General features: G+C 43.6%; 1 protein-coding gene across 1 annotated transcript; it reads right to left on the bottom strand.

The window, feature by feature from the left end:
• Nucleotides 1–26: 26 nt before the first annotated feature.
• On the bottom strand, nt 27–3540 carry LOC131543350 (uncharacterized). The gene is made up of 2 exons (XM_058780598.1): nt 3472–3540; nt 27–2950 (listed from the first exon to the last, which is right to left on the bottom strand). Exon 2 carries the CDS (start codon nt 2929–2931, stop codon nt 760–762), a length of 2172 nt encoding a protein of 723 aa, XP_058636581.1. The 5' UTR covers nt 2932–2950; nt 3472–3540; the 3' UTR covers nt 27–759.
• Nucleotides 3541–14534: the final 10994 nt, after the last annotated feature.

The following is a 14534-nucleotide window of genomic DNA, read 5'->3' as shown; positions in this document are numbered from 1 at the left end:
CAATAATGAAAAACATTTTACAAGAAATGTATTCACAGCATTTTTATATCAACATTAACAAAGAGTAATACAATAAAAACAACATTTTAACTATTTAAAACACAACAACCAATTTTAGTTTTTAGTCTAACTATGCATATTGACTAAAATATAATTCTCACGCTTATATGAAAGGATGTTTCAGTCCTAAGCATGTACAAATTAACATTAAGCAGTAGATGATATTTTAAACATTGTTATATTCAGGGATGGGTGTGATACTTTTTCCAGAGCATCTTTCATACTAATTTTGTTAAGATACTTACAATGCAACAATTAAAGAACACAGACTAGTGAATTAGGCATACTTGCAGGAGTTTACATGAGCTTTGAGATCATTCTAATAGACACAGAAAAGATGAACGATCTCAAATGCATATTTAATTTCCAACAATTAAATGATGTGCTACAATGTGCATTGCATTTTTTGTTTGTTTTTTACATTTCTTTTCTTTGTTTTCACTTTTAACTTAATTTCACGATGGTGAAATAATATACACCTAACATGAAGCAGTGAGTACTAACGAATCCAGCACAATTAAAATAAATAAATCTAAGGGTCTAGAAAGCAGGTTAGCGTACTGTCTCTCGTAATGTGTGAGAGACATAGAAGATGCAACTTTATGGTTGGTTTGACCTCTAATGGTGATTGTCAAGGTGATGAAGTCTCCTGAATAGCTTCAATTTCAATTTGAGCACATTGCGTTAATCTTTCCTTGATCATTTTCTTTGTTTTGCATATTTAGCAATTCCATACCAGGGATACAGATCTGTTGGTTTTCTTTCCAGACCATTTTCTCCTAGAAAAAACTGCCAAAGACAGTTCTGCGCATGTGGAAATCTGCCAGGGTCTACTAAATATCCTCTGTGTTTTAGTGTGTTTTTCCAATAGGGTTCATCAACAAACATGAGGTAATTCTGAGGAGCCTGTTTAACGATGCTAATCAAGTGATAAAAATTCAAATACAACTTTTTTCCTTCTTCTTCCAGAAAGGCAGGTGCTGTGTTATTGATTTTGTCATCACACGTCATCCTTACTCCTTTTGATTTTGGGTCAAAGCGATCACTTTGTTCACACCTGGGTAAATACCAGATCATTTCTTTACCCCTGAGATCCAGTTTCTGAATTGCAAGTTTCAGATCATTTAAGCGAGAATCATCATAGCTTGTGTAGCTTTCGGTATTCAGAAACCACCCTTCAAAGTTTAATCGGTGGGCGATGTCCACTAGTTTCTGTAGATTCTCCAGCTTTGCTAGTTCTTGCATGTCTTTCACATCTCCCCCACTTGCCAGAGGAGGCAAAAAAACAGTGCCAAATATGGCGACCCCATTCCTGTGTGCCTGATCAATCCAAGCCGGATCCGGGGCAAGCACTGCTCCTTCACGATGTGACCCACCAAAGAAGACAAACTCTTTGATATACTGCCAGTAATCCAATCTTATTCTCGTTTCCTCTGTAATGACCTGAGGAACTGTTTCACAGGTTGGCCTCGCTCTGAATATTAAGGTGAAGTCTTGGTGTGTGCTTTCATGTTCTTCTCTTGACCACTCATAAGTAAAGCCATCAGTTTGAAGGGGTTCCGTTGAAGGACGCAAGTAATCATCAGAGAACTTCTGACCCTCATAATAATCTTTCAGTTCTGGGAAGTCATTAACAGCGTTCTTTGGTTTGTTCAAAAACCAAGTGTATGTTTTTAATTTAGTATCGTTTTCTTCTTTGTCCTTGTGTTTTTTTAGAGCAGGTATCTCATCATAAAGCACTGTTAGTGCCTCTTGATCTGTGACTTGATGTTTGTTCTGTACCAGCTGAGCCACAATGAAGTATGGGTGAGCAGGAGGTTTGCCATCTCTGCTCCAGCTATATGCAGACGTCCCCTGCAATTCACTAGTACAGTTCCCGTTAATTTTGGCATCTTGAAATTCTTTCAGAAGGGCAGGATCTTCACTGGCTCTGAAATCACCTTTAAATTCATGAACGATACCCCCGATTGTAATAGTCTTTTTTAATTGTACGGCGTAATAGTCCTTCCCGCTGTATTTACCCTGTGCACGAAAAATGTACCAGCGGTAACAGTTTTGCCCCATTCTCTCCCACTCTGGGTATATGTAATCGTCACTCTTGTTTCTAAATATTTCATTTCTCTCTAAATGGTTAAACCTGAGGCAATCAACTTCAGACAGCAGGTGTACATCCCATGAAAAAATATACCCGTCTGGTTTTGGAGGCTCTTTGCCTTGATTTATACTATCCATCACATTTTTAGCTATTTTAAAGCCAAGTACGTCTATGCTTTCTTCTGTGAAGTGCCGGTTTACACATCGAATGATCTCTGTGAGCTCACGGCTGTCACACTTTATGAACTCAGTCGATGTACGTTGCTCCCCTTTTAGATATTGAACGGCTTTGTGGAAAGCTTGGAGAGACTCTTCATCAGAAACATTGTAATGTTTGTTTCGAAACATGAAAGTCTGAGCTGCAAGTAAGACCACATCAGGAGATAATGTTGAGATGTCACAGTCATCACGCGATTCAGCAGCTTTCAGATAATCTACATTTCCTTTTATAGCCTCGAGCAACTCGTTTACAATTCGATGAGGAGATGTATAAACAGAATCAAGAGAGTAAGAGTGCGATGGTGTAGGACAACATTTCTCGTAGTTAATAACAGCCTGGATTTTTTGCTTTGCAGTACCCGGACAGCGCAAGCCACAACAAAGTGCTTTCTCTGAGAATGCTAGCAAGATACCAGAATTATTATCATGCATGTCAGACATGCATTTTTTTAGCTCTGAAGCCCAGATTTGAGCTTCTGATAATGTCATGTTTGGGTCCATATACTTCATAACAACAGCCAAGTTTGTGAAGGACACTGGCTCGTTGTTTTCTGCCATTCTGGAATGCTTTGTATACCTATGAAAAAAATGCATTTGTATTGAGTTACATGGAAGTAATGCTTTCAAGGTCAACTGAGAATATTTGTCTATTAAAATCCTCTATTGCTAGCTTAAAACACTTACATTTGAACTCTTACAGCTCTATTATTTATGTTTTCATTAGCTACACACAAAAAGTTATAAGTGAAAAAGCAGAATGATTTGTCAGGTGCTCCTCGGCTTGGGTTGGGTGGCAGACCTCTACACTGTGCTACAACAGCTGCTCAGATGGTTTTAATCAAAATTAAGAGAAAACTATCTTTCTTACAATTAGCTAAAATATTTTAATGCATTTTAAATCTAAATATCAGCTCAGAAGAGAATAATAATAATAATGTATACATTTAATGAGTATATTAATAATAATAATAATAATTACAATAAACAGTTAACGTTTTAACCTATAGTTTACACACTAAAGTATAGAGTTGCTTGCAAAATGCAGAGCACAGATACATCGATATGCATACAATAAGTATAAAATGGTATATTACTTACCAAAAAGTGGTTTGGTGTTGAAATAAGAAAGAAAAATTGGCTTACTTTTCACTAACAGCCAAACTTGCCTGTTCCAGCGAACCACTCCACACAATCATCTTCCCGTATTTAACCTTTCCAGGAGAGTGGGCGGGAAAGGGGGTGTGTGTGTGTGTGTATGTGTGTGTGTGTTTTTAATTCTTTGTTTGCTCAAGTATGAACATATTTTATAGAATAGGTGATACAGGATAAAAAAAGTCCTGCTTTATCATTTATTGTTATTTTAATATGGTCAAAAAAGAGTAAATGTCTATACACACTGAAATTGCAGGTGGGTTTTGGGTTTGTCACGTCCCTGGACTGTCTTGTGTGTGTTTTGCTCCCCATGTGTGCCCTGTGACCTAGTTTCTGTCTCCCCTTGATTGTTTAATTTGATTCCAGGTGTGTCTCCTTAGTTCATTGATTGTCTTGTCTTTATAAACCCCAGTCCTTTCAGTTAGTGTTGGTCGGTCTTTGTACGTCAACCTAAGTGTCTACGTAAGTGTCTACCCTACCTGTGATCTGTGTTCCTGTCTATATATTAAACTCCCGTGTTGCTAATTCCTCGTCTTCTCGTTCCTGGTTCCCGTGCTCCCCTGTGAGATGTGACAGAAAGACCGACCTATACAGTAACCTCCGTGTTTGTACCCTCCGTTTTGTTTCCGTTTTTACCCAGTGTTTTTTCTTTCCGTTGTGCATCTATGGATCCCTATGTTCGGCCCGAATTCCTCCTCCTCCTGCTGGAGCAGGGGGAACGATCTCTCGAGGACCACACCAGACTATTCCTGATGATAGCTAATGACACCAGCTACCCGGACGGCACGCTCTGCTCATTCTACAACGCAAGTCTGAACACCGCGTGCAGAGCGCTGTCGTCCGAGGATGGTCCTCGAGAGGATTTCGCCGCCTGTGGAGTGGATTCTGGTGAGAAACGGATCACCCTCACCGTCTCCCGAGGATGATCTCGCCAGATCCACTCCAGACCCAGAGCCCAGCCCACCAACTCCCAGCGGTACGGAGCATCAGCCCGAGCCCACCGATGACGGAGAGCCATTCCCGCCGCGATCTACGAGCCAGCGCGGCCGAGCGACTGAGCGGAAGATCGCCCGGAAGTTGAGCCCAACACGTCAGATCAGGTGCGAGAGCCGGCGACGGTGCCCATCGCGAGGGAGCCAACCGTGGACGGTGTGAGCGCGGAGTGGAGCTCCGCCCCCTGCATCACGGCTGAGGATGAGCTGATCATCTATCTGGGGCTGCTGGACATGGAGGAGGATTTACTGGACTGGGAAACGGATCTGGAGGTCAACGTTTCCTTCACCAGCCGCCGTTCGCGGTCCAGGAAAACCCGCCGGCAGAGAGTATGGCAAGCCCGCCGGCAGAGAGTATGGCAAGCCCGCCGGCAGAGAGTATGGCAAGCCCGCCGGCAGAGTATGGCAAGCCCGGCAGAGAGTATGGCAAGCCCGCCGGCAGAGAGTATGGCAAGCCCGCCGGCAGAGAGTATGGCAAGCCCGCCGGCAGAGAGTATGGCAAGCCCGCCGGCAGAGAGTATGGCAAGCCCGCGGCAGAGAGTATGGCAAGCCCACCAGAGCCGGCCCCTCGCAGAGCCCGCCAGTGCCTGCCCTCGCAAAACCCGCCAGTGCCTGCCCTCGCAAGAGCCCGCCAGTGCCTGCCCCTCGCAAGAGCCCTCTAGAGTCTCCGCTGGTTCCGTCCAGCACAGCGCTTCCCGAGCGCCCCCCAGTGCCTGCGCCAAGAAGGCGCTCCCAAGAGTCTCCGCTGGTTCCGTCCAGCACAGCGCTCGGCGCCCCCAGTGCCTGCGCCAAGAAGGCGCTCCCAAGAGTCTCCGCTGGTTCCGTCCAGCACAGCGCTTCCAGAGCGCCCCCCAGTGCCTGCGCCAAGAAGGCGCTCCCAAGAGTCTCCGCTGGTTCCGTCCAGCACAGCGCTCCGAGCGCCCCCCAGTGCCTGCGCCACGAAGGCGCTCCCAAGAGTCTCCGCTGGTTCCGTCCAGCACAGCGCCCAGAGCGCCCCCAGTGCCTGCGCCAAGAAGGCGCCCCAAGAGTCTCCGCTGGTTCCGTCCAGCACAGCGCTTCAGCGCCCCCAGTGCCTGCGCCACGGCGCTCCCAAGAGTCTCCGCTGGTTCCGTCCAGCACAGCGCTTCCCGAGCGCCCCCCAGTGCCTGCGCCAAGAAGGCGCTCCCAAGAGTCTCCGCTGGTTCCGTCCAGCACAGCGCTTCCCGAGCGCCCCCCAGTGCCTACACCAAAAGGCGCCTCCCTGTCTCCGCTGCAAGAGCCTCCCTGTCTCCAGCGCTGCAAGAGCGCCTCCCTGTCTCCGCGCTGCCAGAGCGCCCCTGTCCGCGCTTCAAGAGCGCCCCCAGTGCCGGCCCTCGCAGTGCCCGCCAGTGCCGGCCCTCGCAGTGCCCCCAGGGCCTGCGCCACGGCGCTTCCAAGAGTCCCCGCTGGTTCCGTCCAGCACAGCGCTTCAGCGCCCCCAGTGTCTGCGCCAAGAAGGCGCTCCCAAGAGTCTCCGCTGGTTCCGCCCAGCACAGCGCTTCGAGCGCCCCCAGTGCCTGCGCCAAGAAGGCGCTCCCAAGAGTCTCCGCTGGTTCCGTCCAGCACAGCGCTTCAGAGCGCCCCCAGTGCCTGCGCCAAGAAGGCGCTCCCAAGAGTCTCCGCTGGTTCCGTCCAGCACAGCGCTTCCCGAGCGCCCCCAGTGCCTGCGCCACGGCGCTCCCAAGAGTCTCCGCTGGTTCCGCCCAGCACAGCGCTTCCCGAGCGCCCCCAGTGCCTGCGCCAAGAAGGCGCTCCCAAGAGTCTCCGCTGGTTCCGTCCAGCACAGCGCTTCAGCGCCCCCAGTGCCTACACCAAGAGAGCGCCTCCCTGTCTCCAGCGCTGCAAGAGCATCTCCCTGTCTCCGCGCTGCCAGAGCGCCCCAAGTGTCCGCGCTCAAGAGCGCCCCCAGTGCCGCCCTCGCAAATGCCCACCCTCCCACCCGCTCCTGCCTCCTCCACCGCTGTCGCCTGGCAGCCCCTCTGCTCGCCTCAGCCCACCATCAATACGGTGCGAGCCCCACAGGACTGCCATCCTCCAGCATCGCTGGGCTGGAGTATCCTCACCTCCGCCTCCAACCTCCTCGGCCCGGACTCTGCCTCGGCCCGTTGACCCAGCGGCTCCACCTCGGCTCCTAGCTCCCTCGCCTCCACCGTCACCCGTCGATCCTCCAGCTCCACCAGGCTCCCTCGTCCCTCCGGCTCCGCCTTGGTCGGGCGTCGACCCGCCATCGCCTCAGGACTCCGCTCCTCCGGCTGCACCTCGCCGCTCCGTCCCACCGGCTCAGTTGGGCTCCTTCCTCCCGCCAGCTCCACCTTGGTCCTCAGTCGCCTGCCCGCCGCTGATCTCCGGAGCTCCGCCGCCGCCTCGGTCGCCAGAGCACTCTGCTCCACCTTGGCCCCCGGATCCTCGGCATTCCCTGGCTCGCCGGCTCTCCGCCTCCGCCTCGGGCTCCTCCACCACCTGCTCCGCCGCTGGTCGGCCCCTGGAGTCGGAGGCCATTCCTCCTCCATGGCTCCTCCCTCCGTCGGCTCCACCGTGGCCATCATCATGGCTGTGGCCTGGGTCCGGCCAGGCTCCTCCTGCTCGGGTCCCTCCTGTCTCTTCCCTGGCTCCTCCCTCCTTCGTTGCCTCCCTGGTCTCTGTCTGCCGACCTCCTCCCGGTGGTCCGTCCTCCTCCTGAGCCTCCGCCATGGTTCCCACCCGCTTCCCCCCCCCTCTGTTGTTCCACGGTGCGAGGACGCACCTTCCGGGAGGGGGGAGTAATGTCACGTCCCTGGACTGTCTTGTGTGTGTTTTGCTCCCCATGTGTGCCCTGTGACCTAGTTTCTGTCTCCCCTTGATTGTTTAATTTGATTCCAGGTGTGTCTCCTTAGTTCATTGATTGTCTTGTCTTTATAAACCCCAGTCCTTTCAGTTAGTGTTGGTCGGTCTTTGTACGTCAACCTAAGTGTCTACGTAAGTGTCTACCCTACCTGTGATCTGTGTTCCTGTCTATATATTAAACTCCCGTGTTGCTAATTCCTCGTCTTCTCGTTCCTGGTTCCCGTGCTCCCCTGTGAGATGTGACAGGGTTATTTCCATATGGTGCTTTTGCAGCAATTGAAATTCTTTTTAAATACATTGTATACCATAAACATGTAATTGTTACCATTGATCAGATGTTGAACAACCTGAGACTAGTCAAATTAAATGTCATTTTACTTTTTCAAAAAATAAAATAGCCTGCCTACAGTAATGTGTTATGTTACATATGTAATATTAACATATTTAGATTGGCACAGATTAGTTTAGATGATGAGGCATATTCTAATTATGCTAAAGGAAAACATTAATCTTTCAGTGGTCAGCTAAGCAGAAGTGTAAGGTTGCATTGTCAATATCAAATATTAAAATATGTCGACATCAGGAGGAATGTGCAGCAGTTATAAAAACAGACATGTCTGGTCAAGATTTTTAGGACTGCTTCCTTGTTCCACTGAACAGGTGCATGTGAATAAGTCAAAATGAGTGGAAAAACATCAGGCTGATAAATAAGAAAGTTTGCATTCATTTATTTTCAGTGACATTCTTCTATATTTTAATCTCTGTTTTCACTGTTGAATACCACCTGAACTGCAACAACTGTATCTGAACCAGTGAGTGGAACCACACACACCTGTTCCCTTTTGTTTCACAGCCCATAACACAGATATTTTTTTCAAAAGAAAGAGTGTGGTTAAGATTTAACTTCTTTTATTAGAAACTGTTGAATAGGAAACAGTCTGAGATAATACATTTCATGCATCCACAAACCCTAATCATCAATTCACTGGGCATAAAACAAGCTCACACTCATGTTATGGGTTTATCACCCTTAATGCAATTTTTTTGGGCCAGGGTGCCATATGCCTTGGGACTGTCCAGATGTGCAACATTTCTGGGATATGGTGCTGGATGTTTCATACAAGGTCACTAGGATTAATATTCCCAAAGACCCTGTTATAGTTGAATGATAATTCTCAATTTCCTCTAACTGAGAAGGACCTGAAATTTTGGTTAGCTGCCTTGATTGCTGCAAAGAAGCCATTAGTTCAGTGGTGGAAACCTCCTCATGACCTCTCTATCAAACATTGGTTGCATTCCTTGCTGGAGAGAGATAATACAGTTTTATGCAAAAGTTTGGGCACCCCTGATAATTATCATAATTATCATAATTTCAGTTTATGATGGAAAAAAGACATCAATATTTAGTAGAGCCAACTTTTGCTGAAATAACAGCCTTGTAGCCACTGATAAGTTTCTGAATTCTTGCTGCAGGTATTTTGGATCATTCGTCCTTGCACAATTTCTTCATTTCATTTAGGTTTGATGGCTGCCATGCGTGGACAGCCCACTTCAAATCAATCCATAGTTTTTCGATGATGTTCAAGCCTGGGGACTGGGATGGCAGTTATGGGATATCGTCATTTATAAATGACACTAAGGAAATTACATTTAAAATACAATATTAATGTTCAACGAAAAAAAAATATTTTAGCGATGTCAAATGACATCCCCTTCAACCAGTAAAATTTAAATTTATTAGCCATGTGCTTCACATTTTTGGTAACTAAGTAGTAAAGGAAACATTAGCACGTTAGGTCACATGCTCTCAAGGCTCCATAGTGAGCTCATTTTAGACTAGAAAATACAAATAAATTCAAGTTATAAAAAATATAATTGTACATACAAATGTGTTTTCTGAAGTTTTTGGCATTTTTAATGCACTTTTATAAAAACAACAACTAAGAGACCAACAAATCTGAGCGTCATGCATAACTGACAAAGTCCTATTATGTGATGCATATTTTGTGTAGCTGGCTCTATTGACCAGCATTGGTGGACAGTATAATAGCCTTTATGCATGTGTTTTAGGTTCATTTTTGTAAGAGCCAAAACATTGTATCTGTGTCTATGCATGAATTCCTTGGTAGATTTGGAACAATGCTTTGGGTCATCTTAGTTTCATCTGTCCACATTCCGAAGATCAAGGAGAAGCACTAATAGCAGTCGGCTACCTTAAATATAATTTTTCATGATTGGTTGCACTTGTGTTTGGAGAGTTAAGGTTCATTGAGTCAGTCATATCAATTTTCTGTTGCAATCAATCAGCATTAAGTGATTACATGTATTCAAATCCACACCAATGATAGGGTGCCCAAAGTTTTGCACAGCCTATTTTTCACTTTCAATTTTTTCACACACCTCAATACTGCTACACTAAGAATTTTTGTCTGAAAAACATCACATTATACAGCTTTCTCTAGAAAGTGAATAGCATATCAACTACGATCTTTTCTTACAAGGAAAGAGCACATTATTACGCACACAGCCTTTGACGAGTGCCCAAACATTTGCATAAAACTGTATATCAGGACGCTAGTAATTTTTTGTTCTTACAATGTAAAATACAGTAAAAAGTATTATTTATCAGAAGTGTAAGGTTATGTTGTCATAATCTGTAGACATCAGGAGGAAAATACAGCAGTTATAAAATGTCAGGTCAAGATTTTCACTGTAGATTTTTTTTTTCTTACACTCGATTGCTCTGTTTTTGGTGCTGAATAGAATCTGGTGCCTTTCTCCATTTTGTAAAGAAAGAAAAAAAAAACACGCTACTGTTTTATACTTCTGAAAAATGCTGATTTTATTAACTACAGGGCTCTACGCTAGTCCTTTGAATTTGCCTAAAATAAACAGCCTCACAGTCATCATATCATATCAGAGGTACAATATATGTGTGGTTTAGATTAGAGAAGATGAATAAAGGTAGCGGTAAGCAACTGTAACCTCAATCTGTTTTGAAATTCAAATTTTTTCAAGTGAAGTTATGACACAGTTAAAGGACCATTTACATACTCTTGAAAACTTTCAAACATGTATGAGAAAAATGATGCTTTTATATTCATGAAATACATCTGATCACTACTGGCACAGTTCATCTTGAATGGTTCAGCTGGAAGGCTTTGCTTGTTGCCTCGCTCTAATTATTAAGGTGAAGTCTTTGTGTGTGGTTTCAGGTTCTTCTCTTGACCACTCATAAGTAAAGCCATCTGTTTGAAGGGGCTGTGTTGAAGGATGCAAGTAATCATCAGAGAAAGTCTGACCCTCATAATAATCTTTCAGTTCTGGGTAGTCATTAACAGCGTTCTCTGGCTTGTTCAAAAACCAAGTGTATCTTTAGGATCAGTTGTTCTTTTTTTTCCTCTAGAGGAGGCATCTCATCATAAAGTACCGTTAGTGCCTCTTGATCTGTAATTTGTTCCAGTTGGTAGTTTAAATTGCGTGGAATATGAGGCCAGTAGAGTTGAACCACTATGAAGTATGGGTGAGCAGGAGGTTCGCCGGCTCTGCTCCAGCTATATGCAGAAGTCCCCTGCAATTCACTAGCACAGTTCCCGTTAATTTTGCCATCTTGAAATTGTTTCAGAAGGATAGGATCTTCACAGATTCTGAAATCACCTTTAAATTCATAAACAATAGCCTACCCCTGATTGTAATACTCTTTTTTTCTTTTTCTTTTTTAAAATTGCATGGCATAATATTCCTTCCCACTGTACTTACCCTGTGCACAGCAAATGTACCAGTAGTAACAGTTTTGCCCCATTCTCTCCCACTCTGGGTATATGCAGTTGTCCGTTTCGCACTTCTGCATACTCTCTTTTTTTAACCACCCGTTCCTTAAGTGCTGACCGCATGTTCCAGTATTCTACTGTAGCACAAAGCCTGTCTATCTGTTTTTTGCACTTGATCATGCTGTTTTTGGTGCTGAAAAGAATCTGGTGCCTTACTCCTTTTTGTAAAGAAAAAAAAGGCACTGTGTTTTATACTTCTGAAAAATGCTGATTTTATTACAGTTTGTAATTGAACTACAGGGCACTACACTAGTGTAACGCTTGCTTGAGCGCTTGTGGGTGTTTTCGGGACTTTAACTGAATGTTTAGAGAAATAAAACCCTTGAATACTGATGAGCTCTTTTTCCACACTTTATTCTCTATTCACATCCTCCTCCTTTTTTCTCTTCGACTTCTGCCCCATCAAAATAAACGTCCTCATACAGGGGTTCTGTAGGATTTTTAAGCTCAAATTTAAGACTTAAGACCTTTTTTAAGACCTGCACAAATCAAAATAATACCGTATTAGTGGGGTAGGGCAATGTCTATAGTACCATATTAAACTGTAAAATTACTGTAAAAAGCATAATTTACAATTCAAGTTTTCACTAAAACAAAAAGTTTTATAAAATCAAACTTTACATTTCAGCCTTTGAACCATTTTTAAGAAAATGGATAAGTCAAAATTATTAATTATTATATTGATTTAAACAATTATTATCAACAAATTATTATATAAATTAAATAACATGAATTAGGGGTGTGCGATATTCACAAAAATTTATATCTTTATATTTTCTGGGGGGGTTTTTTCGATAACGATAATTAGACGATATTTTGCTCAGTGTGTTACCGTGGACAGCTTACTCCTGAATTTTTTTTGATATTCTTCATATTCTGTGTGGTCAGTGATGGAAATTAATCTTTTGAAAATGTGTTTTATGGGCATTTTTCCTTTTAAGCCGTTTTTTTTTTTCTAAAAGTGTGCATCATCTTTTGAGTCAAATTCTTGCATTTGGGCTGTTACCAAGCAAATTAAATCAGTATAAACAAAATTTATCTTTGCAATGAATCTGAATTGGCATTTAGATGTATTTACACACGGTTTAATGCAGCTCAGAGGGACATAGAATGCTAACCTGCAGTTACAAATGCATAAATAATGTTTTGATATTTGAAATATAAAACGTTGAAAACTGATGTTTGAAATTATAAAAAAAAAATGAAGATACTTTAAATGTGAAATTAAAACTGCCAGTAGGTGGCAGCAAGTCACTGTTAATAAGTGAGTCATTGCGATTGAACTGAATCATTTAAACGGTTGATTCATTCAGGAACGAAACACTACATGTTGCTCAGAGATGCAAAACAGTGCCGTGGCTGTGTTTGGAATGTTTATTTAATGAAATCATAGCCTTTTGAAGTTTAATCGTCACATTCAGCCATATCGCAATTCTGGTCTTTCCATCTCCAAATTTAAGACCTCTTGAAATCACAAAAGACTTTCTTGTACAATTTAAGACTTTTTAAGACCCCGCGGAAACCCTGTCATAACAACATACACTTTAACATGGGGCATTTCTAACACAAAAATAAAATTGTTAAATTTTTTTAAAACTCTTACACTACTCCCCCCTTATGAAAAGAAACGTCATCGTTTTCTGAAGGAAAAAAAACACAACAAAATCATACATTTGTAATAACATAAGCTTTCCAGACCCTTGTAATTTCAACACAAAACAATTTCAGGCACAGAAAAAAACAATTCCAAAGTTTCAACAACAGTAAACTTTTGCAACATACAAATAACAACTTGAATGTGTTATGTTTCTGACCTCATTTGACCTTATTCCACTGTGAATGTATTAGCAAATGAGAAGGAACCAAAACCCACTATAGAGATGAATAAAGACATTATAATTCCCTATAACATATTGGAGGATGCGCAGATTGTCCTGACCTTGTTTTCGTGCGCCCTCTGCTGGTTTGTCACAAGGGATTTCTACTGGCAATTCAGCTCTAGACCCCTCAGACAGTTCATTCTGAACAGGAGGTAATGTACCATCCCTCTCTTGCACCCCTTGAATGGGTCTTACAGACTTGGGTACTGAAGAATCTTGATGAACATAAGGTCTGGACCCTGATAGCCTTGTAAGTGGAGGGCGTCCACTTTGAGGGGTTCTCAGAACTGGACGTGGTTCAGGGGACCACACAGAGCGGCAAGGTTTTAGCCGGTTATAGTGAATCACTTTAGGCTTTGACATAGGATCAAGCAGATCTAACACTTTATATGTCACTCCAATGTCACCTGTGGATGAATCCAATCTGCTCAAGACCCTGTATGGTCCAGTCCATTTTGGAGAGAGTTTGTGTCTTTAGCTGGAAGATCAACTCCTACGAGATCATCAGGCTGATAAGCTGTATGGTGGATATGGCGGTCATAGTAATGCTTTTGCTGTGCTCCAGATGTCTGGATATTGTCTGCAACTGTGGTGAAAGCAGAACGTAATCGGCCAAGCATAGACTGCGCATATTCATTTGGGGTTCCTAAGGTAGCTTTAGAAGGTGCTATGGGAACACCCAGAAGAAAATCAGCAGGAAGGTGAGCTTCTCAGCCATGTGCTAAGAAAAAAGGTGTGTTTGGTCGATGAATGAACACTTGTATTGTAAGCAAATTCAAGCTTGTATTGTAACCATTCTCCCCCTTTGGTATACAGGTACTTTGCAAGCTGATCTTTTATAGATCTATTGGCACGTTCCAGAATTAAATTGCCATCAACTGATCTGTTTGTCCAGCGAACATTCAGTACAAGTTCATATCAACTCTAAGAAAGGATATTTCCGTGGATACTTTCCTATTAATGCATTAAAGAATGTAGCGTGGGTCAAAATCGTTAAGAGACATTAATTTGCAAGGCAGAACCAGAAACTCATGTAATTTGTGCACAAAACTTTTATTAACTAAACGCTAACACCCATAACTAATCTAAACCAACAAACGAATAAACATACATTCACGTGTACATACAAAAGGGGAGCTAAAGTGGATGAATGAAGCCATTAGAGAAACCAGAGAATGCAGTTATGGAAAGAGTCAGTTAACCACCTGAGTAAAACCAACAGCGCCGTTTATAACGGGGTCTGTAACTTATACTAAACCTCTGTTTTGTTTTGTTTAGTTAAATGTACAATACTTATATTGTCTTGGTCGTTGGCGAGTGTCCGGAATGCAGTCTCGGATGAAAGTCTTATTGGTTTCAAGGTTTTGGGACTCGCGATCACGTTCTTCCGGGTTGAAGAGTGATGAATTGCAAAGATGTACTGACTCGATGGTGATTGGGAGTTTCTTCCCAGGTAGAAAGTGAAA

The sequence above is a fragment of the Onychostoma macrolepis genome, chromosome 07 (genome assembly GCF_012432095.1).
Source record: "Onychostoma macrolepis isolate SWU-2019 chromosome 07, ASM1243209v1, whole genome shotgun sequence".
In the NCBI taxonomy this organism is placed as follows: Eukaryota; Metazoa; Chordata; class Actinopteri; order Cypriniformes; family Cyprinidae; genus Onychostoma; species Onychostoma macrolepis.
Note: the sequence above shows the minus strand (reverse complement) of the source record. Positions and strands in the feature narration are given on the sequence as shown.